At 36.8% G+C, this 26,172-nt stretch overlaps 1 protein-coding gene and 1 pseudogene across 2 annotated transcripts; one reads left to right on the top strand and one right to left on the bottom strand.

The window, feature by feature from the left end:
* The first annotated feature begins 1,713 nt into the window (after positions 1-1,713).
* Positions 1,714-9,456, top strand: LOC120125446 (annotated as a pseudogene).
* Positions 9,457-10,159: 703 nt separating this feature from the next.
* LOC120125989 (mediator of RNA polymerase II transcription subunit 12-like) lies at positions 10,160-24,278 on the bottom strand. 2 transcript variants are annotated; one of them, XR_005516419.1, is made up of 15 exons: positions 24,025-24,278; positions 22,805-22,841; positions 22,500-22,687; positions 21,986-22,045; positions 21,167-21,272; positions 20,461-20,529; positions 20,252-20,305; positions 18,510-18,617; positions 18,228-18,377; positions 17,779-18,123; positions 15,292-17,654; positions 12,313-14,865; positions 11,317-11,569; positions 10,510-11,013; positions 10,160-10,335 (listed from the first exon to the last, which is right to left on the bottom strand). XR_005516419.1 is itself a non-coding variant. In XM_039144302.1 (13 exons), the coding sequence occupies exons 2-13, from the start codon at positions 22,622-22,624 to the stop codon at positions 10,570-10,572; spliced, it is 6,630 nt and encodes a 2,209-aa protein (XP_039000233.1). In that variant the 5' UTR covers positions 22,625-22,666; positions 22,805-22,837; the 3' UTR covers positions 10,517-10,569. The 2 variants fall into 2 exon arrangements, 1 of the variants encoding a protein (XP_039000233.1); XM_039144302.1 differs by lacking the exons at positions 10,160-10,335; positions 24,025-24,278 and having other exon boundaries at positions 10,517-11,013; positions 22,500-22,666; positions 22,805-22,837.
* Between the last annotated feature and the right edge of the window lie 1,894 nt (positions 24,279-26,172).

The following is a 26,172-nucleotide window of genomic DNA, read 5'->3' as shown; positions in this document are numbered from 1 at the left end:
CAAAAGTTACAAAATGATATTATGAGTATAGGATGTTATTTTTTAGTCCCCGACTTTTAAACGTTACAAAATAGTCAAATAACTATTCATATGTTCCAAACTCATCATTTTTCGTTAAAAGAATTACGTATGTTTGAGCTAGACGTTAACTTGCTGACTGATATATGATGAAATTATATTTTAATGATGTCTATTAACACTGTCGTTGATTTCAAGCACTAGCTCGGCGACATAATGTAAACAGAGATTCAATCCACAAAATACAACTCAAGTTGTTATGAGATCATATTTTATCATATCCAAGTCAATAAGTTAACGTCTAACATAAACAATCGTCAATTTCTTTAATGGAAAAGAATGAGTTTAAAACATATGAATAGTCAAATGACCATTTTATAACTTTTAATAATCAAGAGATTCAATACAACAATACCCTATAATTGAAGTATTATTTTATATCTTTTTAATAATTTGAGGACTAACAAAGCAACACACCAGACTATATGTATACTTTACCTTAAATTGAAGTATATAGATTACATTTATAATTTACGGATAATACGGGGACTAAAAGAAAATTGTATCCAAAATTTTGTGAATGGATTATTTTTCTAAAATATGAATTTATTTGCAATCATATAAGAATATAAAAAGCAAATACAACCATGTCAAGCCTGTCCTATAATAAAAAAAATGTCTCCGTCAACCAAAGAAGCTATATAAATTTCTTGCAAAATTTTGAAAACCCATTATCTATTTTCTTTGATTCAATCATTGTTTTGAAAATCGGATCGGTCGGTTCAACCGATTCAATCGAAAATCATTGTCTAGTCCGGTTCAATCTAAACCGGTTGAACCGCTACTAGTGAACCGACCAAAATTGCTGAACCGTTCGAACCAGACCGGCTAAAAACCAGAAAAAACCGAAAAATTTTATTTTTTTTAAAAAAAATTATACCAAACGTCGTTTGTTAAACGAGCAAAGTCGAACTCGAGTATTGCTGAGCTCGACTCGAACTTGAAAACTTTAAAAGTAAGCTCAACTACACTCAAACTCACAAGTTAAAAATTATCAAGTTCAACTCGAACTCGAAATATAATATTAAAACTTGAGCTCAAAAAGGCTTGAACTAAAAAAAATTTAGAAGCTAGATTGAAGCCTAAAATTCGAGCTTAATTGAAGTGAAAGAATAGTTCACTCAATGCTCACAAAAAGGCTCCATGATTTTGAATGCCAAATTACCTCTATTATTTATAGAAGTTAGTTGTGATGCTCTTCTATGTTTCTTAGCATTGTGAGATTATTTTGTTCTCATATTTTTACTCTTTAGACTTTTGGGATTCTCTTTTATGTTTCTTAGTATGTGTGATTGTTTTTTTTTTAAAAAATTAAACTAAACAATATCATTTTGTTATGATTATTTTAGCCCCAAATTTATTTTTTTAATTATAGTTATATAATTATATTTATTATTTAATATGTTTTACCTTAAATATTATGTTGTAGTTAATTTGAATCATTTTGTTTCACTTGATTTTATGGTTTTTAATTTATATATGTTATGACTTGTTTTGAATATAACTTGTGATATAAAAATTATTTTTTATTAAATATTTTTTGTATTTTATTTAATTTTTTAAATAATTATGACGTCCTCCGGTTCTTCCGACCGGTCAGACCGGTTCGATCGGTTGAACCAGAGAACTGGTAACATGGCCGGTTCGATAACCGATCCGGTTCTGAAAACCATGGATTCAACCCTTTGCATCTTTATTTTTCCTCGTTCGATCAGAAAACTGAGGTAGAACCCAGAAATCGTACGGTCAAGATTCATTGTTATGCAAAAAAGAAAGTGGTTTTAGTGCGTTCCTTTTGGAAAGATGATTAGGAGGGAACGATTTCCAATGGTCCTCAGATTGCTTAATATCGTCAATAGTTTCGAATTCAAATCTCTTTAAAACCCTTTAAAGGTAAAATTGTTTGAAGAGAAAAGAATGTTAACGAAAGACCGTTGCTTGCAAACATTACTTCAAGCACAAGCTTTTATTTTTCATATTATTTCCAGTGAATTATGCTTTAAAAATCTAATAGAAACGACGACCTGTGATTGTAAACAAAGCAGCATCTTTTGCTTTTACTTTCAGTTATAAATTCAAAAAAGTCCTCAAATATTGAACCCCCACTGACCAAATTTCCATGGTTTATTGGCAGAGCTGAGAATAGTGGTTAGATTTAAGCTCAAATGGAGAATTTATCAAAATTCTAATGAAAACTACGATCTGGGTTATCAGCTTTCGCTGCCTTCTGTCGATCAAATCGACCAGTCGATTCCAAAAACTCCGGGATACTCGACGTTTAGTGGCGGTTCTTTTGTGTATGGCAGAACTTTTTCTGGAAGATCTGCATTTTCGGAACCTGTTGATGATCGTAGCTGTTTTAGTGAAGCTTCGCCTTTTCACTGGGAGCAACAAGATCCGGGGCACAGAATCAAGCTGTTCTTAGCAGGCTTCGAACAAAGAAACTCGAAAATAATGTAGATGAAAAACAGTTCGAGTATCTACAGTCATTGGAATTAGGTGAAAATATTTGGAAGAAGTGTATTTGTTCTGAATTATGATGTTTCTTCTTTATGCTAACTGTTGTAAAATTTTGTTGATAGAACTTGAAACGATCAGAGTGCTGAAAGTATTAAAATGGTTTTCAAGTTTCGTAACCAACTTTGAAAAAATGATTTTCAAAGTTTGGTGAATGTTTCTTTGAAAATGGTTTTCAAAGTTTGGTAAATGTTTCTTTGAAAAATAGTTTTTCAAAGTTTGGTAGATGTTTGTTGAAAAATGATAATGGGATAATCACAATTAATCCCTAGGTTTTAGGGTATTTACAAGATTAAGTCCTTAAGTTTCAACTATAAATACCCTAGCTCATTTAGCTTCAAAACCATCCCAAAAATCATTTTTTTCTCCCAATACTAGAGAGTTTTCTTGTGAGTAGTGAGTGTTTTGTAAACACCTGTAAATTTTATCTCTTAGTAAAAGATATGCAGCAGTCCGGAGACGTAAGCACAATTGGCTGAACTCCGTTATCAATTTCGGGTATTATTTTTCCGTTTTTATTTTGCATTCTCAGTAATCTGGTTATAGAGAAATTACTTGTACTTGGTTTATTTCCCAACAACTGGTATCAGAGCTTTTGGGTTGTGAATTTTGTCAATTTTTTGCGAGGTTACTATTTACGTGAATAGTGAATTTCGTGAATAGTGAAATTCGATCGGCGATACGAATTTGTCGACGGAGGTGTTCTAATACACGGCGGTTCGCAAAAATTGTCAGAAACGATCCAAACGAAGCCAGATTCGAGTGGGAGCGATGGCTGCAGACGAAGGGAATGTGAAAATTGAAAAGTTCGATGGTACGGACTTTGGATTTTGGAAGATGCAAATTGAAGATTTTCTATACTAGAAAAATCTATATCAACCCCTCTCAGGAAAACAACCAGAGGGCATGAAGAATGAAGACTGGACTCTTCTCGACAGACAAGCCCTCAGAGTTATCCGACTGATGTTATCCCCCAATGTTGCTTTCAACATAGCAAAGGAAAAGACCACGGCGGGTCTTATGACGGCTCTCTCCAGTATGTATGAGAAGCCATCGGCCTCAAACAAAGTTCATTTGATGAGGCGATTATTCAATTTGCGGATGACGGAAGGGGCATCGGTGGCATAACACCTAAATGAACTCAACACAATCACAACTCAGTTGAGTTCAGTGGAAATTGAATTTGATGATGAAGTTCGAGCTTTAATTCTCTTATCATCTTTACCAGACAGTTGGAATGCTACTGTTACAACAGTCAGCAGTTCGTCGGGAAACAACAAATTAAAATTCGACGATGTTCGAGATCTGGTACTGAGCGAAGAAATTCGACGGAGAGAATCGGGTGAAGCATCAACCTCCTCAGCCTTGCACACGGAGTCCAGAGGGAGAACTTCAGAAAGAAATTCAAATCGTGGCAGATCGAAATCCAGAAAGGGAAAATCAAGAACATGAAATAAAGATTTTACCTGTTATAATTGCGGCAAGAAGGGCCACTTCAAAAGAGATTGCCGAGCACCGAAGAAAAATACCGGCGCACAGGAATCTACCAACATGACGGAGGAGACAGGTGATGCCATGATTTTAAGCGTCAACAGTCCGATTGAATCATGGATTTTGGATTCAGGGGTATCTTTCCACTCCACGCCATGCCAAGAAATCATGGAGAACTATGTCAGTGGTGATTTTGGGAAGGTTCATCTTGCTGATGATGAAACCTTGAAGATCGTCGGAAAAGGAGACATCCGACTAAAGCTGCCAAACCAGACCACCTGGAAGCTGACAGGAGTGAGACATATTCCTGGTCTCAAAAGAAATTTGATTTCTGTAGGACAACTTGATGGAGAAGGATACAGTACAACCTTTTCAGGTTGTGAATGGAAGATTACCAAAGGAGCACTCGTCATTGCTCGTGGTAAGAAGACTGGTACTCTCTATGTAACCTCAAATTTAGAGAATATCATTGCAGTAGCAGATGCTGATGGAAAATCAAACCTATGGAACCAAAGGCTTGGCCATATGAGCGAGAAAGGGATGAAGACACTTTTGTCAAAGGGGAAGCTGATGGATCTAAAGAATGTAGATGTCGGACTATACGAGGATTGCATCTTTGGCAAACAAAAGAAAGTCAGCTTTGCAAAGATTGGTAAGACACCCAAGGCTGAAAAGTTAGAGTTAGTTCATACTGATGTATGGGGACCATCTCCAGTTCCATCTCTTGCAGGCTCATTATATTATGTCACCTTCATCGATGATTCTACAAGGAAGGTGTGGGTTTATTTTCTGAAGAAAAAATCAGAAGTTTTTGATACCTTCAGAAAATGGAAGGCCATGGTGGAAAATGAGACTGGTATAAAAGTCAAGCGGTTGAGGTCTGACAATGGATGAGAGTACAGAAATAGGAGATTCAGAGATTTTTGCGCAAACAATGGGATCAAGATGGGGACAACAGTTCCCATAACACCGCAGTAGAATGGCGTAGCAAAGCGCATGAACAGAACTCTGAATGAACGTGCCAGAAGCATGAGGATACATGCCGGATTGCCCAAATTTCTATGGGCTGAAGCTATCAACACTGCATCTTACCTGATCAACCGTGGGCCCTCAGTTCCTTTGGATGGCAAAATACCAGAGGAAGTTTGGAGCAAGAAAGAAATAAACCTTTCACACTTAAGAGTGTTTGGTTGTATTTCTTATGTACATATAGACTCTGCTGAAAGAAGTAAACTTGATGCTAAGTCCAACAAATGTGCCTTTGTTGGTTACGGTGGTGATGAGTTTGATTATTGGTTTTGGGACTACAAAAATCGGAAGATCATTAGAAGCAGAGACATCATTTTCAATGAAAATATGATGTACAAAGACAGGTCAACCGCAGAATCAAGTAATACCGAAGCTGAAACAAAGGAATTTGCTGAGTTCGATGAGATTTCTAGAAATGATGTTCATACCAGTCCTGAAGCAGTTCAAGAGGAAGAACCAGGCACATCAGAACTAAGACGCTCCTCCAGAATTCCTAAACCAACCCAACGGTATGCTCCTTCTTTTCACTACTTGTTGCTGACTGACAATGGTGAACCAGAGTGCTATGATGAAGCAATGCAAGTGGAGGATTCAGTCAAGTGGGAGTCTTCCATGAAAGATGAGATGAACTCGCTTTTGTCAAATCAGACGTGGGAATTAGCTGAATTACCACCAGGCAAGAAAGCGCTTCACAACAAGTGGATTTACAGGATCAAAGAAGAGCACGATGGGAGCAAACGCTATAAAGCAAGATTGGTTGTCAAAGGTTTTCAGCAAAAAGAAGGTATTGACTACAATGAAATTTTCTCTCCAGTCGTGAAACTGTCTACAATCAGACTGGTGTTGAAAATTAAAGCTGCAGAAAATTTACATCTTGAGCAGTTAGATGTAAAGACAGCTTTCCTTCATGGTGATTTGGAGGAAGAAATCTATATGAGGCAGCTAGAAGGCTTCATAGAGGCAGACAAGAAAAACCTGGTATGCAGGTTGAAGAAGAGCTTGTATGATTTAAAACAAGCTCCTAGACAGTGGTACAAGAAGTTCGATAGTTTCATGAGTAGCAGTGGTTTTACCAGATGCCAAGCAGATGATTGTTGCTACATCAAGAGGTTCGACAATAACTTTATTATTTTATTGTTGTACGTTGATGACATGCTCGTTGCAGGCTCAGACATGCAAGAGATTATAAACTTGAAGCAAAAATTGTCAAAGCAGTTTGCTATTAAGGATCTGGGCGCAAAGCAGATTCTTGGGATGAGGATCAAGAGAGACACAAAGTCAGGGACTTTGATATTATCACAGGCTGATTATATCAACAAAGTACTCTCCAGGTTCAACATGCAAGATGCTAAACCAGTAAGTACACCTTTAGGTGTTCATTTCAGACTCTCCAAAGAACAGTCACTAAAGACGGAGGAAGAACGTGCACACATGGTGAAGGTGTCGTACGCCTCATCGATTGGAAGTCTGATGTATGCCATGGTTTGTACCAGACCAGATATTGCTCAAGCAGTGGGAGCTGTTAGCAGGTACATGAATAATCTGGGCAAGGTACACTGGGAAGCAGTCAAATGGATCCTCAGATATATGCGGGGTACCACAAACAAAGCACTTTGTTTCAAATGTGGAGATACGATACTGACAGGCTATGTAGATGCTGACTTAGCCGGAAATGTTGACATCAGAAGGAGCACTACAAGGTATGTCTATACTCTAGGAGGAACCGCAGTGAGTTGGGTTTCTCAACTACAGAAGATAGTTGCTCTCTCCACAACTGAAGCAGAATATGTCGCTGTTACGGAAGCTAGCAAGGAGATGGTTTGGCTCCAAAGTTTCTTGGAAGGGTTAGGCAAGAAACAAGAAAACAATGTCTTGTATTACGACAGTCAAAGTGCTATACATCTAGCAAAGAATCCGTCTTTTCATTCCAGGACAAAGAACATACAATTGCGATATCATTTTATCCGGTCTCTTCTGGAAGAAGAGATTTTGAAACTTGAAAAGATCAGTGGAGCTCAAAATCCGGCAGATATGTTGACAAAGACGGTGACTACAGACAAACTGAAGTTGTGTTCAACTTCAGTTGGCATGCTAGAGTAACAAGACTAGAAAAGCTGTTGCATAGATCGAGGTGTGAAGACAGATTAAAATCAGTCTTCAAGTGGGAGATTGTTGAAAGTATTAAAATGGTTTTCAAGTTTGGTAACCAACTTTGAAAAAATGATTTTCAAAGTTTGGTAAATGTTTCTTTGAAAAATAGTTTTTCAAAGTTTGATAGATGTTTGTTGAAAAATGATAATGGGATAATCACAATTAATCCCTAGGTTTTAGGGTATTTACAAGATTAAGTCCTTAAGTTTCAACTATAAATACCCTAGCTCATTTAGCTTCAAAACCATCCCAAAAATCATTTCTTTCTCCCAATACTAGAGAGTTTTCTTGTGAGTAGTGAGTGTTTTGTAAACACCTGTAAGTTTTCTCTCTTAGTAAAAGATCTGCAGCAGTCCGGAGACGTAAGCACAATTGGTTGAACTCCGTTATCAATTTCGGGTATTATTTTTCCGCTTTTATTTTGCATTCTCACTAATCTGGTTATAGGGAAATTACTTGTACTTGGTTTATTTCCCAACAGAGAGAAAGATTTACAAAGCTTTTACTGGGAGAGGATATGTCAGGGAGTGGTAAAGGGGTCTGCTCAGCAGTTACAATCTCCAATGCCATAACCAATCTCTACGGTAACATAAACATGTTTTCAGACAGAAATTGACTTTGTTTTTATTTTTTCCCGCTTATTATTACAAGATGATATCTGTCCAGAATTTTATTACTCAATTGACTACGCCGCACACACACAATTGCTTAAACTGAAGTCCTTTAGAGAAAACAAGATTCACTTTTATCACTACTTTCACTCACTTTTATCTTTCGATTCTATGATTTGTTTCTGCAGCAACTGTGTTTGGATCAAATTTGATGTTGGATCCATTGAACCCTGAAAAGAGAGCACTGTGGAAAAGAGAGATGAACTGTCTTTTATCTGTCTGCGATTATATTGTCGAATTTACTACAAAGTCGCAGAATTTGCGCAATGGAAGAGCTATTGAGGTAAGTTTTCATAGTCCTTACCAAAACTTTTGTCTGAATGTGAGCTTATCTGCTTTAACATGATGTTTTGCTTTTTTCTTTTTTCTTTTTTGGAGGGGGGGGGAGTGGTATTTTTAGGTTATGGAAAGCAGACCAAGATCAGATATTTATGTCAATCTTCCTGCATTGAGAAAGTTGGATGCAATGCTCATTGTAATGCCAAAAAATGAAAGTCATAATCCTTTTGTAATTACGAAGGTTCATCTCATAGCTCTTATGACATCCTTTGACAGGAAATACTGGACAGTTTCGAGGACAGAATTCTGGTATGCAGAGGAAGGGAATTTATCGTCAAATTCCAGCCGAAGGCTCGTTTCAATGGATTGTTAAGAGAGACGACAAGAAATTGTGGGTGCCAATGCCATGCATTCCTCCGTCGGGTCTCTCTGAGAAAGCAAGGAAACACTAGCGACACAAACGTGACTGCGCCAATCAGATTCACAAGGCAGCTATGGCTATCAACACCGGTGTTCTTGCCGAAATGGAAATCCCAGACTCATATGTCGAATCTCTTCCAAAGGTTAGTCGTTTTGCTCATCAAGTTGAAGCAAGTACTTCCAAAGTTTGAACAATTTTCTTATTTGGACCCCCATTTTGTGCGAGGAAACTTGTACAGAGAGGAAGAGACAGTATCGGAGACCAGATTTACCGGTCCATGCATGCGCCAGCAGGAAAATTCAGCCCGGACCATCTGCTTGATAGTCTGAATATAACATCTGAACATGAAGCACTTGAGCTAGCGGACCGCGTGGAAGTTTCGATGTATACATGGAGACGTAAAGCATGCATAAAGCATTCGAAATCGTCATGGGTATGGTAAAAGAGTTGATGTCTGATGTTGATTGAAGTGGCAAAAACCATGTAATGGCTGAAAGAGGAGAAAGCATGTTTTTGCCTTGAAGCAGAGGTATCCTGAACTTTCACAGACCACCTTGGACACATGCAAGATTCAACACAATCGGGTAAGTCATAGATGAAAAAGAGAGCTGTTACAGCTTTCTGAATTCGGGCAATTGAAGATATTCGTATCCGACACATTCGAGTCTGAGTAACCTAATTCTTTTTTCATATTTTACCATAAAATGTGGAGTTTCTGATGGAATTTCATCTGTGTTGCAGGATGAGGGGCAAGCAACCCTTGAGAGTTATTCAAGAGTGTTGGAAGGTCTAGCTTTCAACATTGTAGCTTGGAAATGAAGTTAATGGAAACAGGTAGGGGGCTAACTCATTCCAAAAGCGCCTTACTAAACTGTTTCTGCTTATTTCATTTTGTACAAGAATATAATTTATCAAATTTTTGCTTATAATAATTTTATTACATATTTTAAATACTATTACATTACCTTTGAGAGAATGCATTTGTTGAGAGCTAACGAGGCTTTTCTCGCCGGAAGAGAAAATGATCGCAGTGACCAACTGACCCTTTTAAGGTGAAAAATTATCATTAGTCCTCGTACAGTTGTGAATTTTGTTCATGTTCTATAATTTAATCAATTTTAGTCCTTATACTTTTGGAATCCTGAAATTTTAACAATGCCCCAAATAATGCAATTAATATAACTAAAACCAACAACCTACACAATCAAATTAAGTACAAAATTTAAAAATTCAGAGACAAAATGTTACATACCAATTTCTAGCTAATACCAAAATTTGAAATGAAGCAAAAGCTGGCCTTATACATTCGCCATCTGAAGCCTGCCGTATGTTATGTATTTGTTTAACGACAAATACCCATCCATCTTCATACCAATTTAAACACAGTAGTCCACGCGTGTCAGCGGACAAGCGTGTATTCAAGCATGCAGTAATGTATGCATGACAGTAACATAAGCATTCGTGTACATGGGATGGTGATGCATTCCCGTCCATGTGTGTTTCAGTGTTAGAAAGAGAGAAATGAACTTCAAGGCACTAAAAGATTGATTAGCAAGAATAGCTACATGTAATTCTTGAGATATTATACCTGATCAATTGGTAAACTGGAACAATTAATCTCTATATATACAACAAAGCCCGAACCGCACCTCTGAGTACACGGCCCAGATGGCGGTGAGACATAAAATAACAGTAAATCTGCAATGCCGAATACAAGGCCTACATCAGCACATTTCTTTCACAAGGATTCAAGCATGCCCACCCCCAAAATATGAAGAAAAAACAAAAAAAAAAACCCACCCCCCACCACTATCAAGCATGGCCATGGGACAGGCAAGGTCAATGTGCACAACAAATCACACATTATATTACCTGTTCCGAGGGGTCTCGTGAACCTTAGAGACCAAATCTAAAATGAAGTTGAACCTAAAATCAGCTGTCATCGTCCACAGCGCCAATATATGACAGGTCTGTCCGTCTCTCTCTCACAGCCCCCTTAAGCCAACTAGAGGCTCGAAGATTATCCTGGTCACTGCTGCTAATAGCTGCAGTGCTACTAGAAGGACCTGATCCCGCTCCATCTTCCAAAAGTGTCCATGGGTCAATTTCCATTTCATTCTCCTGCAGTAATGGCATTGATTTGGATTTTCCTGCCATTGCATTTCGTGCCAATGCAGCCTGTCTCTGAGGGGCATTCATAGTTCCAGTGTAAGATCCAGGGACAGAGACGCTAGGTTGAAGTGAACTAAGAGCACCGATAGGAACAGAAGGTGGTTGGCAGGAGATCGAGTTGCGAAGAGAATGAAATAATATTGGCATCGCTGCTTGGATTCGCCATCTAATCCTCTCTGGCAATTGCATAGAATCTAATTCGTTCTGTATCCAGAGGAAAAGAAAGGAACCACTTCTGAGAGGCAAAATCAATTGAAAGTCCATAAACCAACAAAAACATTTGTCCAAATTAAAGTTACTATGACGATGCACCTCTTTAGCATATGCAGCATGCACACTTTATTTATATCTCTCATTAACACCTCATAACCTAATTTCTGCACATTATTACGACAACTTTCTTTACCTCCAGAACTACCAAAAGCCCTAATAATTTATTATTATTTATTATTCTTTTACCAAAACAAGCAGCAGTAGATTCAACCAGCAAAATGATAAAGATAAAACCTGCAAGCCCTCCACTGACTCACGGTCAAATCCAGAAAAATCCTTAGCATCCTTGGACTTTAGCCAACTTGGTCTGCAACTGCTCAGCAACCCATGTAGAACCAACAATAAGCGATCAAAAAGACTATCTCCAGATATTTCTGAGGATACAACAGATGGCATCAATTCCAGATCCTCGTGTACAACCCTACTTCCAAGCAATCGAAGTATTACAGAGGCAAGCATGTGCCGCATGTTTCTTGCTGATGGTTCCCTGAATAATCCAACAAATGAATCTCGGTGACTAGTTTATCATATACTTGAAATAATAAAATAAAGATTTCATGACATTGTTGCACCTGGACTACCAAATACCATTTATATCAATTAAGATGAAAAAATCCATTACCAAAGGATGTCTAAAAGTCAATGAATCCTGAAAAAAATATCATAAAAAAAGCAGAAAGATCCCTATCAAGTTTCAAAAGACGTTTTCAACTTAAGAATTTTATCATTTTATGAACTAGAGATTAAAAAAAATTCAGTGGTTAAAGACTGACAAATCACTGAAATAAAAGGTTCTTAACCTAAGAAGCAATGGTTTGCAATTACGAAGTAATACAAAAATGAGTCAGTATTATGGATAGATAACACAAAGAATTAAAGCTAATTTCTGAGATTCCTTTCAACAGAATAAATGGAACTAGAAAGGCTTCAGCTAAGAGTGAGGTAAGATTGACACAATTAACCATGGGGACTTATAAAGAAAATAAGAAGGAAACTAGTACCTATTCATTTCCAGCAGAAATATGCATGTACTAATAGAAAACCAAACCAAGACACTAAACAAACAAATTGACAGAAACCCATGAAACCTTTTCATAGCAACAAGAAAAGCTTCTAAGTAAATTGGAAAACCAAAAAAAAATGCCCGACGAAGCAGTAAGGATAGAAACTGATCATGTTTATTTAAAGTGGAATAAATGAAACAAAGGGAAAAATAGATCATAAATTTACCCATCTGCACATATTATAGGCAGCAATCTCACAATAAACTGCAATCTCAATGACATAGAGGCTCGCAAAGCTGCCGGGGAAGGAGGTGAAGACTCCACAGGTGCCTGTGTTCGTCTAGCCAATCCAGGACTACCACCTCTAGTACCTTTGCGATTATTAATTTTATTAGTAGAACCTTCAATTCCAGAAGCAGCAGTGCCAGTCTGCTTGCTTATGCCACGAGTAACAGAGTTTATCTGTTGCTCAATGCTGTTAAACTGCTTTATCAAATCACTTGCAAATATATTATATGAGTCAGCAGAGCTTTGGTCTATGCAAGGAAGAACCAATTCAATGAAAGCCTTCTCGGTTACATGCTGCTGGCTGATACTGGAACCTTCAACATCCACTTGTGTGGACCCTTTCACACGCCCCTTTGACTCCATACCCTCCTCAATGACTTCACCTTCTTCAAGAGAGGCGACATCAGACTTTTTCTTCTCTCCACTGTTTGTCACAGGATCAACACCTGAATAGGACCATCCCCAAGGCTTCCAAAACTGTGCCTTTGTAGAAAGGTTTTTAGTTTTAGCAATATTACTGAGCCGCTGCCTAACAGTTTTCCGCCCCAAGAGAACATCCGAGCCACCTAAGAACCATTTAGCCTGCATCAACATTGAATCCTCTAATGATTTCCCAAAAAGATGAATCACCTCTGAGAAAAGGGGAGCAGCATCAGGTCTGACCAACAATCTAGTGAGGATAATCTCAATGAAAACCTTCTCACTTTCAGAAGGTGAGGCTCTTTCAGAACTGGGTGAAGAAGAGTGAATAGCATCCACCAAGGACATGTCATGGTTTTCCATCTTATCAATGAGTGATTGTTCATTTAAAAGAAGTCTCAACTCAACCCACTGCCAATGAAACTTAGCCGGTTGCAGAGTGTCCAATGCACGGACAAGTTCATCCAAAAGCTTAGACCAAGTCTCTGCACGCAGCACTTTAAACTCACCATGTCCAGAAACCCTACTCCCATCATCCTGTGTAAAGGCAGATGGCATTTTACAATCAATTAATGCGTTCAGAAAGAGCCTTGCACGAAGAGGGACAAAGGCCATGGATTTCAAATGCATGTCCAAACCATTCAACTCTAGCAAGGCCGCAAACTCAGCATCAGTTGTATCTGCAGCTACAATATCATAAAATCCATGAGTATCCCTCATACAAACATCTCGAAAAGGTCTGTGTTTTACGGCATCACCAATGGCCATTGTTAAAGACCGATACAATTGATGGATATCTTCACGACTTGAAATGTTACCATTCAAAATGAATCGCTTCCATATAACAAAAGCAAATATTGCATAAGCTGGTGGAAAGACCAAATTAATCGGGAGTAACCTTTGCATCCTTGAAAGAGCTAAAACAGACTGTTCACCCAAGAGTTCCAAAACTAGTCCATCACAAACAGTTCTGCAGTTCCCAACAAACAATCGAAACCAATGCACATATACTTCAACTGTGTTGTCTGCCTTAAAAGCCCCAACAGATCGGGCATTACCATTAGAAGTGGTTTTTGTGCTCCTAACAAATTGAACAACGTCCAATCCTTCCTTTAGTCTTAAGACTGTTACCATTCTCTCCAAGCTAATAACCCCATGAATAATGGCCCCAATGACGAGGGAAGAAATAGCAGCTGCCATTTTGGTAGTTCTCCCAAAAATTGCTTTGGCAGAACCGTGTGAATTGTCACCAGATATGTTTAGATTAGAATCAAGAGAATCTGGCTGAAACTGACCCCGAGAGGACTTTGCAGGAGCAAAAGCCCCTGCTAAAGCAGAAGAAGCCTCTGTTGCAAGAGCTATCTCAAATGCTTGGCTTTTGCGCTCTCCAAGAGCTTCCTTCAACAGGCATAAACATAATAAATGAATGTGCAATATGCGCTTAGCAAAATTCAAGGAATTCATAGGCAGCTGATAATTTGAATAATTGCTACCACCAGTAAAATCAAGTATCTTTGCTAGGGTGGGTCCAACATTGCTAACAATGGCAGAAACAGCAGAAGACACTAAACCCGGGTCTCCTTCCTGAAAAGCGCCACCAGTCTGCCTAAAACAATCCATTAGTCTCATGATGATTTGTTGAGCTACTTGATAATCATCATCTCCTTTTTCAGTGACGGGGCTTTTCGGGGCATTGGCTGCAAAATGACGCTGAACAATATCTCTCATGCTTAAACCCACTCTAGATAACCGTCCAACAGTTATCCTCTGACGGCAATAATCATCAGGATCTTCGGTCCCTGCTGGAACTCCAAGTGGAAACCCAAACTCTCCCTCTGTTCGTCCAGATTCAAGTTCAGAGAGAAGTCTTTTATCACAAGTCCCCTTGAAATTCATCTCCCATTCATTCACACTGGCAATGTTGCCATACCTCTTCAACAAATAACGGGCAAAAACTAGGGTTCCAGAACCTGTAATTCTTCCATTTGTGGCTATAAAAGCTGAAGCACAATGCATTGTAGCAGACAGAGCTTCAGGCACAAGATCTGCGGCAATAAGTATGTTCTCATACCTGAACAAAATTCATAATTAAGCATGTAAGACAAATATGAAGGTCATGAAACATAGACAGCAATGACAAAAGATTTTGCCATGATTGTTGCAGTGGCTCAATATTCCAAACTTGAGCAATAAGAATAAGAGAAAAATAAGCATTCTATTCCAATCAGACCCCAAAAAAATGCATCATAACACTGTTCCAGGCACTCAAATACACAATTCACAAACAAATGAACAGTTTGCTTTTAAAAAAATTGCGGAGGAAAGAGGGAAAAGAGGCTAAAATTATTGTTAAAGATAAAAAAACCAGCAAGAGCACCAAACCATACTGCAATACAATGGTCACTAACAAAGAACCAACATAGAGATGAGCAAATATTATAGACAGATGATTTGCATGATAAATTTAATAAAAAAATGAGAAGACATATGATTTCACCTTCGGAGACATGACAAAAGATATGCCTCCCCCACTTCACAAGCATAGTTTTCCACATTCCTGGGAACCACAATATAGTTTCTCCCACCATGAATAGTAGGACTGGGATTACTAATAGCTTTTGGGAACAGCCAAAGGAGAAACTTGACAGCTGAAACTGAATCACAAGAAACATCCAATAGATACAGAATGGCTGATAGCTCATCCTCCACAAGCTTCCACCTTAAAGGACCCTTCTCATCAGCTGCAACAAATGGCCGGCCAACCTTGGCAATAGATTTCTCGGACTCTTCAACAAGATGCCTAACTACAGATAGCAACCAAGCAGTGACAATCCTCTTCTCTACAAAGCGAAGCTGCTTTAAACCCCTTGCAATTGAAAAAATATCTCCATGATGGGTTGTTTTGACCCCGTCAGATGGTTTCAAATTCTCCACCTCAGTTCTATGATGTGGACAGCTTATCTTGTTATCACACACATGACTTGTCGATGCTCCCTGACTATCTTCGATTCTAGCAGCAGCCAACTGGGCTAGACTTTGAGTTTTACGGACAGTCTTTTGCCTAACACGAGATACTTGCTTTGCCGACTTAAGCAGGGGATCAACTTTGGAAGACTCTAAGTTTTTGGTACCCTTCCTCACCCACCAACTATCTTCATCATCTGATGGAATTGGTGAAGATACTTGAAGGCATGAACTCTTATCCTCACTCAATTTCCGTCTTTTCACCCTTTTACAGTCTTCACACCCAGGAGTAACTTCCAATGAATCTGCCCTATTGTAAGTTGACCTGACAGACCTTTTGGCACTCCCTTGAGACTCGTCCACTCCAGCATCAGAAGAAGTAAATGATGAACTGGGAAATTGCAACAAAACTGAGATGGAAGACTTCAGTTCTTCAAGGTTCACTTCTCTCCTGGCAGTCTTTAAAGCCTGAACAGTTTTCCTCTGATCACATGAAACTTGGGAATCAACATCTCTTCCTGAGGTAGAGTGATAGTTTTGCTTTTTAGCTGGTACATGAGAATTGTTTACACTGTTAGATGAATCAAAAAGACGTTCATGAAGGACAAGACGACGCTCATTTTTGTAAACATTTACAGCCTCAAGCAGTTCTGAGCCCTCAGCAATTCTTGCTTCTTCCAAAGCATCAAATAAAAACTGCCCTGGGAGCTGCTTCAAGATTCGTTGGTGTCTCTTCCTTCTCAGGTCAGCCATTGATCCATTTGTATCAATAATTCCACTAACTATCAGCTGCCTCACATATGCTTGAGGATAAAATATTCCAGAACGTATGAGTTCCAATACAAAAAGCTGAAGAAGCTTGCTACCTTCGCCTTTATGCCCCTCGTGCTGATCCATCCAGCACACAATAATATCATGCAGAGGACCTGGGCTGTCAAATATATCAGAAGAGTTGCTTCTTCCATTCACACCTTTTCCATTGCTTTTAACTTCATGTGTATTTCCCAACAAATCCCTGCTGGAATAGCTATTCTGCTTACTGGTGTTCTTTCTTGATGCCCTTCCCTTCTTCAGCTGTTTCTGCAGGTCCTTCATTTTCAGCTTCAAAAGTTGAATTGCATGATAAATTTGTGAAAAATCTTTCCTGCCAGTGAACTTCACATCAGAGGGTGTAGCAGCCCGAAAATCTCTGTAATCGCAAGTTGCCCACTCACAAAGTAAAAAAACTGAGCAAATCAATGACAAATTCACAGTCTGAAGCCATTTTAGTGATGATCTTAAGCATGGACTGACTGCTGCTACCCAGCTTTCGCCAACTGCTGGATCATAAAGGTCACTGAAGACCTTTTTATAAGAATCTATCAGATCTCCTTGCAAAAGGGCTTTATCCAGGGTCTGCACAGCTTTTGCCACACTTTGGCTAGGATATCCAGAGCTTGCACCTTTAGCAAGATTATCAGTGCGTTTCCGGATGGTGGAAACAACATGATTAAACGACAAGGCTTGGTATTGAGAATCAAACCCTTTACTTCTGACAGCATTTGCATCTGCCAAGTAATTTTTTATTTTCCCTGCATCATCTGAGGACTTGGATAGAAAACCACCATCACTCGGTGAATGTGAGAGTACACAAGTCGGTAAAGGAAAGCAATCTAAAACAACAAAAGTATCCGGCACAGCCTGTATCAAATAGCGAAGCATCTCAACCAGCGCAGACATTGTGTAAGCTCTCCGAGAGTTGTCAACCAAATCAGAACCACCAGGGGAAGGTTCACAGATGAAGCGAATAGCTACACCCACAAGATTGCGTACATAGGTCTGACATAGAATGATGGTTTCCAAAACTCCATAAATGATAGGCAATAGCAACTGTAGAATCTCAAGCAATTCCTTCTCCTGGAAAAGCACAAATAATAAGAAAACAGAAAATTCTCATAAGCCCATATTTCCTATATGAACAAGTCTCTCAGCACAGTGGAAAAATTATATGCAATGAGGATAGATTACACGAATATGATACCTGCAGTTGATTCAGAACCCAATCAATGATAAGTGAAGGAAGAACCAGTCCCTCTGCATGATGCCACTGCAAGAGCCGCACTACATACCACCATTTAAAGTGAAGAGATGGCTCCTCACCATCAATAATTGTTGGTGCCTGATCACTCCTATGGTGTGAAGACCCGACATAAACCATTTGTGGCAATCGATCTCTACCATGTTGAGCAGAATGAGAATTATTTCGTGAAAAAAACTCATCCAAAAGATACTGCAAGTAATCAATAACATCTTTTGTCCATAGCTCCGTGCGCGATAATTGAGTTTTATCAGGTGCTCCAGAAGAAATTGCAGAACCAGGACGAACCTGAAAAGATAACCATAAATCCACTACCTTCCAATATTATGAATAAACTAGCCCAATTATGGAAAGAATGACCAGAGGGTATAAATATATTAAGACAATTGTACCTGATTAAGATATGTTACTTTGATAAACCAAGTTGCTCTCAGCAATGGAACATTATTCCTAATAAGAACCTCTATTAGGGTTCTTTTTTTATACCCTTGAGGTACTTGATCAGCCAAAGAACACAGAGGCTTGTGTTGCAGTGATAAGCCCTGACAAACATGAACATAACAAGTCCTTGAGTTCACACAGTATGCGTTTGCCTTTTTCCAAGTTTAATGAAGTCAAAAACAACAAGAAAAAAAGAAAGTCGTGCACAACCACATAGGGGAATATGAACTTACCTCAATCCATTTTTTTCTGAAATCTTCATTGCACGGCCTTTGTTCAGGGAAAACCACAGGTTTACTTAACAGTGAACCAGAGAGGGGGACACCATAAACCTGACCAGCCTGATAAAAACAAAATATAGGACTTCAAGAAGGAAGCAAAAAAGAATAGAAAAGAGGGGGAAGGCACAGAAAACATGTACATAAACAAGAAACAAGTAAAGAAACAGATTGGAGGTATGCTAATGAAAGGGGGTCTGTTTGGAGGGAATTCATTTGTTCTAAATACAATATGGATCCATCTTGGTTAATGTTTGACAGCAAAGTCCCACAAAGAGTATCTTGGATTTGGAGATCGGTGGTTATGAATCACTTTAAAGAAGACAGTATTGGCTCTAAGTTTAGAAGTTTGTATTCTTTCTGAGTTGGGGATGGCAGATTGATTAGGTTTTGGCAGGATAATTGGGCTTTGGACTATCCTCTTATTATTATTTTCCCTCGATTGTTTTCCATTTCCACAAACAGAATGGGTAATCTGGTTGAATTTGGGAATTACAGCTCATCGGGTTGGAGTTGGGATGTGCAGTTTAGAAGAAATTTAAGCGACTGGGAAGTAGAACAGTGGGTTAACTTGATGAATGCTATTTCCTCTGTTTCTTTATCTACGGAGTTATGTGATGGGGTGATTTGGAAAGGTACTGGAGATGGGGTTTACACTGTTAAATCTGGAACTAAGATTTATTCAGCCATTATTTCGGATTCGGAAGAGGTATATTTCTGGAAGAAGATTATTTGGAGGGGCCAGATTCCACCTAGAGTGGAGTCCTTTATGTGGCAGGTGTTGTTAGGGAATCTGGCTGTTGGACAGAACTTGTTAAAAGGGGAATACAAGGAATTGTAGACATTATGTGCCCTCTTTGTAAGAAGTTGGATTTGGCTGAGTATTTTTCCTAGCAAGGTTTAGACTAGCTTCTTGGTTCCTTGCTAAGTACAAAGAGGTGTCTATTGCTAAGGACTCTCTTATTTCAGACCCTTCATTAGGGGATTTGTGCTCTCTTTATCCTAATCGGCTTGTAACTAAAATTCCTTGGTCTCCTCCTCCTCAAGGTTTTGTAAAGTTAAATGTTGATGCGGCTACTACAAGAGATTGGAAGAAGAGTGGGATAGGAGATGTTCTAAAGGATTCCTCGGGTTTGACTTTAAGTTCTTTCAAGGAAACTGCTGGTCTGGGCCCTCCAACTTTTATGGAATTAAAAGCTATTCAGAAGGGTCTAATGTTCTATGTGAATTTACGTGAGAGGAAGGGTCGTCTGATTATTGAAAGCGACAGCAAAGTTGCAGTAGACTGGATTAAGAAAGTGGATCTAGTTCCTGATGTTTATGCTTTTTTGATTAAAGATACTGTTCATAGGCTTAATGTTTTAGAAGGTGTTGTCAGATGGGTTAATAGGACAGCCAATTTAGAGGCTGATGCCTTAGCTAAAGAAGGAATTGGCTGATTCTATATTTATATTTTGGATTATTTATGGTTGTTTCGAGTTTTTTTTGGTTGGTTGGGTGTATGATGGTTGTATCTTATGTAATTTTATGGTTCAATAAAATCCTAAGGCACTCTTTTCCTCCTTCCGCTGATTAAGGAGTTCATATAAGCTCCATTAATCAAGAAGGGGGTTTTTAACGAGGCCTGAAGTTTTTATCCAAAAAAAAAAGTAAAGAAACAGATATATTAATAAATATGAAAAGAACACATGTATTACCTTCCTCTTTCGAACACGAGATTCATTGATAGCCCTTAGACACTTTCTAATTGCCTGCAAAGAAGAGAAAGGAACTACTTATTAAAAGGTAAAAAAAAAAACTGACAGTTACGTTACAAGGAAAACCCTTTTTTTGGTTGAAAAATGAAATTAAACATGCATAGAAAGGTCTGCTTGATGATCATAGCATCCCAAATAAAATGGCTTACATCTTTGCATTTCAAAACAACTGGCTTTGTAAAAGCCTGAACCTGAGTCAATGAAATCTCTTTTGAATCCTGAAAAGATGACAGTGCCATGTTATACAACAAATAGGATGCTAAGTTGCTAAATCAGCATGCAGTCAAAACAGCCCTCACAAAGATACTATAGGATTTCAATCTAAGATAAGCACAGAAAAAACAAATGTTACATAAAAACAAAGGAAAAAGCATCATTGAGAAGAAGAAAGTAATGTTTGATAGAGACTAAGACAACAAAATGAGAATCCTGTGCTAGGAGCACATGCATCAGATATTAGTTCCCAAACCATTAGAGTTAGTATATTAGAAAAATATGATTTCACTCATTTCCTATATCACGTAAAAGAGATAAATATAGATTTTACACTTGAACTTCAATTAAGAATATCAAATAAACAAATAATTCATGACCCAATATTTTAATTTTTTGGAGACTCAATTACAATCATTTTACTCAAGCTCAAAAACGATGAAGTATGGTTATCGCAACACTAAATTCAAAGTATATATATATATATATATATAAAGCGATGTGACTGCAATTCATGTGGATTGGTAAAGCAACCATAATTACCAACCACTTGCATGCATGCAGCAGAACATCCACATACAGATGTTTGTGGCAAAACATAAAACCAGAAGTAGTGAATCTTAATCAATCATAAGACAATACCTCCAGTCCATCAATAGTCTCCTTATATCCTTGCTGCACATTTTCTCTAGTGAGAGTCTCCTCAGGACAATTATGGGTCTGAGGATGAAAATCAGGGGGGCCAAGTCTGGAAAGGAATAAAAAAGTTAGTACAAATGATGTTCAATAACTTAAGAAAATGCATTTTAACCCTATGTTTGAATTGGAATAAAACAAGGGAGATAAATGGAAAGGAAGGGAAGGGAAAGTAAGCACCGTTCTCTTGTTTGGATATTTTTTATCTAAACAAGAAAAGTGAAGGAAGTTGAATATCCCTCGAAACCCTTCATTTTAATTTATCCCAATTTGAGAGGAAAATTGGGAACGGAAAGTAAAATTCTGTTAAGATATAAAATATTTTCTCTATCCTTTAAATCTCCCACGTAATTCATTTTATAAAAAAGCTATAATTGGAAAAAGCCATTATAAAAACTATGTTCCTTTCCTTTCCCTTATTAACTCTAACTACTCAAACAAAGTACACAGGTGTCATTTCCCTTAACCTTCCTTCCTTTCTTTCCTTAACTTTCATTTCATTTCTTTTCCTTTATAATTATTTATCCAAACATGGTGTAAGAATCAAACCAATCAGACCATGAACTTAGGCAGCTTCGCATCCCGTTAAATAAAGCTATAAAAAGATTATGTAAGAATCAAGTCAATAAGACCATCAACAGTCAGTTTTGCAATCCGCTATTACAAAGCAATTATAAGTAGCATACAACCTTATTCTGAGACATTACTAAATCATTCTGCTTAAATATAATTAACACAACAATTCAATTCAATTGCATAAATTACCTGGAATTAAGAGGTTCCTTTTCACACTTCAACCTGTAGGATGCTAACTGAGAATGCCGCCTACAAAAGAAAATATAAAATATGATAGGGTAGACAAAAAGTGTACTTCCGGCAAGTAGATGGCTTTACGAATCTCAAAAATGTCAAGGATAAATACGCTAAGAGAGAAAGTGTGTGAGAGAGAGAGTCTCGTCTCAGTATAGAAAATATATTTCTCAGAAAGCAAACAAATGATTTGTTAAAACAAGAAAGATGTCAGACAATATGCTGAAGCATACGTACAATCACAGAGTCAGACAAAAGGACAGAAAATATGCAGTATAAGGTTTAGAAAAACTCATTCCAAACTAAAGTTTTCTTGAAAGTATGAGCAGAATATTCTCAAAATGTGATCATTAATTGAAAATTCATCGAAGAAAAATATCCTAAAATATAATCAAATACGGGTTTTAGAATCAATTCAAGAAAATGAGTATCTTTGAACAGACCACCAAACAATATGGTGTTTTGATACCTAGAATTCAATGAGAAGTTGGATGGCAGTGAAGATGAGTCAGCACGGGAAGTATCCCTAGCTGTGGCTCCTCCTATACTGTTATTGACTGCACTAGTGCAGCTAGTAGCATGATACCTTTGCATTTCTCCCAACTATCAGAGGCATACTTCTTCCAGCATCAAATTCTAAGAAATGTCAAAGCAAAACTGCACAGTGCAAAAGAAAAAAAAAGGAAATAGAAATCAGAACTACCATATAAGGCACAATTAAAGTGGCATTGAAAATAAAATTGAGAGAGAGAATAGATTCAATGAGTGTGTCACCTCAAACATGAAATGTACAAATTAACATCACTCTGACCTGTTGACAAATTGAAAAGGAAGACATCACATCTTTGGGGAAATTTCATGAGTTTATAGAGTTTTTGAGACAAAGAAAAGCAACTATTGATGAAAGAAATCAAAATTTTAATCACTAATGCAGTTTTTGGAACTAAGCATGAATAAAAAAATTAAAAAAAAAGTCAAACCCTCATTCAAACTTAAGTCAGCAGTATCAGTGCTAAGATGCAGTATCAGAAAATTGTATAAATAAAAAGCACCAGACCACTGACGCTCAAGAAGGAACAAAAACTTAAACAGGGATGAATAAATCAAATTTCACAGGTTCTAGGAGATGGAGTTTTGAATATTTCTTCAGTTGAACACTTAAGAAAGCATGATCTAAAAGTGTAGCTTAGTGACCAATTAACAAGTAGTATATAAGTTGAACCACAAACCATGACAACTGTGGAAATAGTCATTTCTAGATCTTACGTGAATAACACAATTTAACTGCAAAACTCTGGATGTAATATGATTAAATTTAATGCCTTTGTTCTACTAAGAAAGGATCCAACTCACAAAGCTTTTTCATACCATTAGTTTAGATAATATAAGAATTAACTTTAAGTCACACAAACATAATTCCAATCGGAACTTCAAAACTCTAAGCATGTTCCAGTAGTCATTTAAATTTTAAACTTAAGGTTAAATATATCAACTCACAGAACTCAGAAATGCTGACCAGGAAGGCAAACTCAAAGCCGCATGACAAAACAACAGCATTAAACAATCAAATGGCTTTGATCTATAAAAATAAACCAGGAGAAACAATCAACACGTGCCAAAATTCAAAATGCTTCCCTCCCCATGTGACTCAATCCAGTTTACCGTCAAATCACAGAAGAAATGACTAAAAAAACTTACAGACTTGTTTCAGCGATGAACCAAATCTACTGAATCAAGCAAACAAATAAAATTGAACTAAACGCGTGCTACGTTCTTTACATGCTAAAAAAGCTAAAATTAGAAACCAAATCTTTAGCCTAAGACTATGGAAAACACAAATTACATCGCACGAAACGAGAGCTAGGGTTTATGTGAGCTAAAAAGGATAGAAACTTTCCATCTTTTCTTAGATTATTGAAACTAGGGTTTTGATGGCAAATTCGTAAAATAATGCAAAGGAGACAAGAGATGAAACGAGGAACAAAAAAACATACGAAGAGGATTGAGATTGCGAGCAAAGAAATGAGCCCTGCCTCTGATAAAAATTAGGGATTCGAAGCAGAAAGGGGGGCGAAATCTAGAGAGAGATAAAGGGGATTTTAGAGAGAGAAAACAGGTAAACAAAAAAGGGGAAGGAACGCAGAGAGGAAATTCGAAGGGGAGTCGGGTGTGGGGCTTTGACTATTTTTTTCTTTATAGCTTTGGCTGATCGATGCGATTACGATTTTCCTTTTCTTAGCTTTGGGCAATTGGCCTTCTGTTTTCTTGCTCTGCTCTCAAACAATTAAAAAGAGGAGAGAGGAATTTTTTTTAATCAAATAAAAATACTATTTTTTTTATTGTTTTTATGGTTATTTTCCCATTTTATCCTCGAATCGTTTGTTATTATTGTCTGCCTTCCACAGGAAGGCGATGAGAGAAAGTTGGGGCTGTAATGGGGAACTCATTGTTTTAAAGTGTTGATTAAGTGGATTTAATTGGCGTGGAGTGCTTGAGTTGAGAGCGTGGGCGTGGCATACTTTTCAAATCTGTGATTAAATAACATGCACCCATCCAAACCAATAATAATAATAATAATAATAATAATTAATAATATAATATATGTCTTAACTTTTTTTAAATTAAGATATTCGTGATCAATAATATTAATTAAAACACCAATGAACATCATTAACGTTAACCACTTAATTTAATTTGTAACATTTTGAAATTATAAAGTACTCATGATTATTTATAAATTAATTAAAAAAACTAAATGTAAATTATTTAAAATAAGATATTAATTATATTATTTTTTATAATCTTATTTTAAATAATAATTATATCAAATATTAATCTTTAAATTAAAAAATCTAAATATTTTTCATAGCTTTGAATCTCCCACCGTCGTCGGTAACATCTTTCATCGGCGAGATAGTCTTTGTTATTCATCTCTCCCGATGTGCCGGTTGTTCACCGCCGATTACCGTTTATAACTTTTTGTTGCAATAGATGTTGGACACTAACGAGAGTTGCCTATCACATGCTTGACAAATTTAGATCCTAAACTACATGCAATGTCAAACTATGATCAGATTCATGCACTAATAAGCCACTACAGACCTATTTTATTTTTTTCATCCTGATGAGATCTACTTATCTTTCTGTTTCATGGTTTTCGAGGATGGAGTACTTCTCTTTAGAAAGGGTGACTCGATAGGCCAGTCAATTGATGTTGATGGGTTAAATTACCGACGGTGAACGACGATCATGTCGAGAGAAATAAATGATAAAGATTATTTTGTCAGTAACAGATATTGTTGGTGGTGACAGGAGTTTCAAAGCTATAAAAAAATATTTAGGAGTTAGTATTTGATCTAATTATTATTAAAAATAAAATTATTAAAACAACGTAATTAATATTTCATTTTAAATAATTTACGTTTAGATTTTTAACTAATTTATAATTATACGTTGAGTATTTTATAATTTTAAAGTTTTATAAATTAAATTAATAGTGTTAATAATTAGTGATGCTTATAAGTACTCGTCAAACGTTAGTAAAATTGTTCAATTAATTAATTTTTTTATAGATGATTATTTATAAAATAACCAGGTGATCACAATTTGTACTCTATTAATTGTTGGGTTACGAATTTAATGAGTAATTTTAAATAACTTAAAATTATATATATATATATATATATATATATATATTAATTTAAGTTTAAATAATAGTATTTATAAAATATGCGTAAGTTTATTTAAAGAAGACAAGAAGACATATATTATAATATAATCACAATTAAAATTAATAAAAATGTGATATAAATACGTGTGTGTATATTTTATTGTATCATTTTATTTGTGATATCAACTGAATTATGATAAAGTTAATAATTTTAAAATTAAAATATTTTAAGTAATCTTTTTTATTATTTAATTTAAAATATTGTATAAAAATAAAAATATTGTTTTTATAATATTTTTTATATTTATAATTAAAAAAAATAATATTTTTATATTTAAAATAACCTTAATATAGAGGGAAATTATTCATTTTTTTCAAGTCTATGCAATAGTTATTAGGGTTGTAATCGAGTCGAGTCGAGTTCGAGTATTGATGAGCTCGACTCAACTCGAAAACTTTGAAATTGAGTTCA

Source organism: Hibiscus syriacus, unplaced genomic scaffold, assembly GCF_006381635.1.
Source record: "Hibiscus syriacus cultivar Baekdansim isolate YM2019G1 unplaced genomic scaffold, ASM638163v2 tig00001349_pilon, whole genome shotgun sequence".
NCBI lineage: Eukaryota > Viridiplantae > Streptophyta > Magnoliopsida > Malvales > Malvaceae > Hibiscus > Hibiscus syriacus.
This window is presented reverse-complemented; position numbering and strand designations above follow the sequence as displayed.

What these genes read in the sequence shown, in the direction of transcription:
- LOC120125989 (XM_039144302.1), bottom strand. Translation starts at nt 22,624, where the DNA reads ATGCAAAGGTATCATGCTACTAGCTGCACTAGTGCAGTCAATAACAGT. An exon ending in AACTTCTCATTGAATTCTAG is followed by an intron (nt 22,046 to 22,499) that starts GTATCAAAACAC and finishes TTTCTTTTGTAG; the next exon opens with GCGGCATTCTCAGTTAGCAT. An exon ending in AAGGAACCTCTTAATTCCAG is followed by an intron (nt 21,273 to 21,985) that starts GTAATTTATGCA and finishes ATTCCTTTCCAG; the next exon opens with ACTTGGCCCCCCTGATTTTC.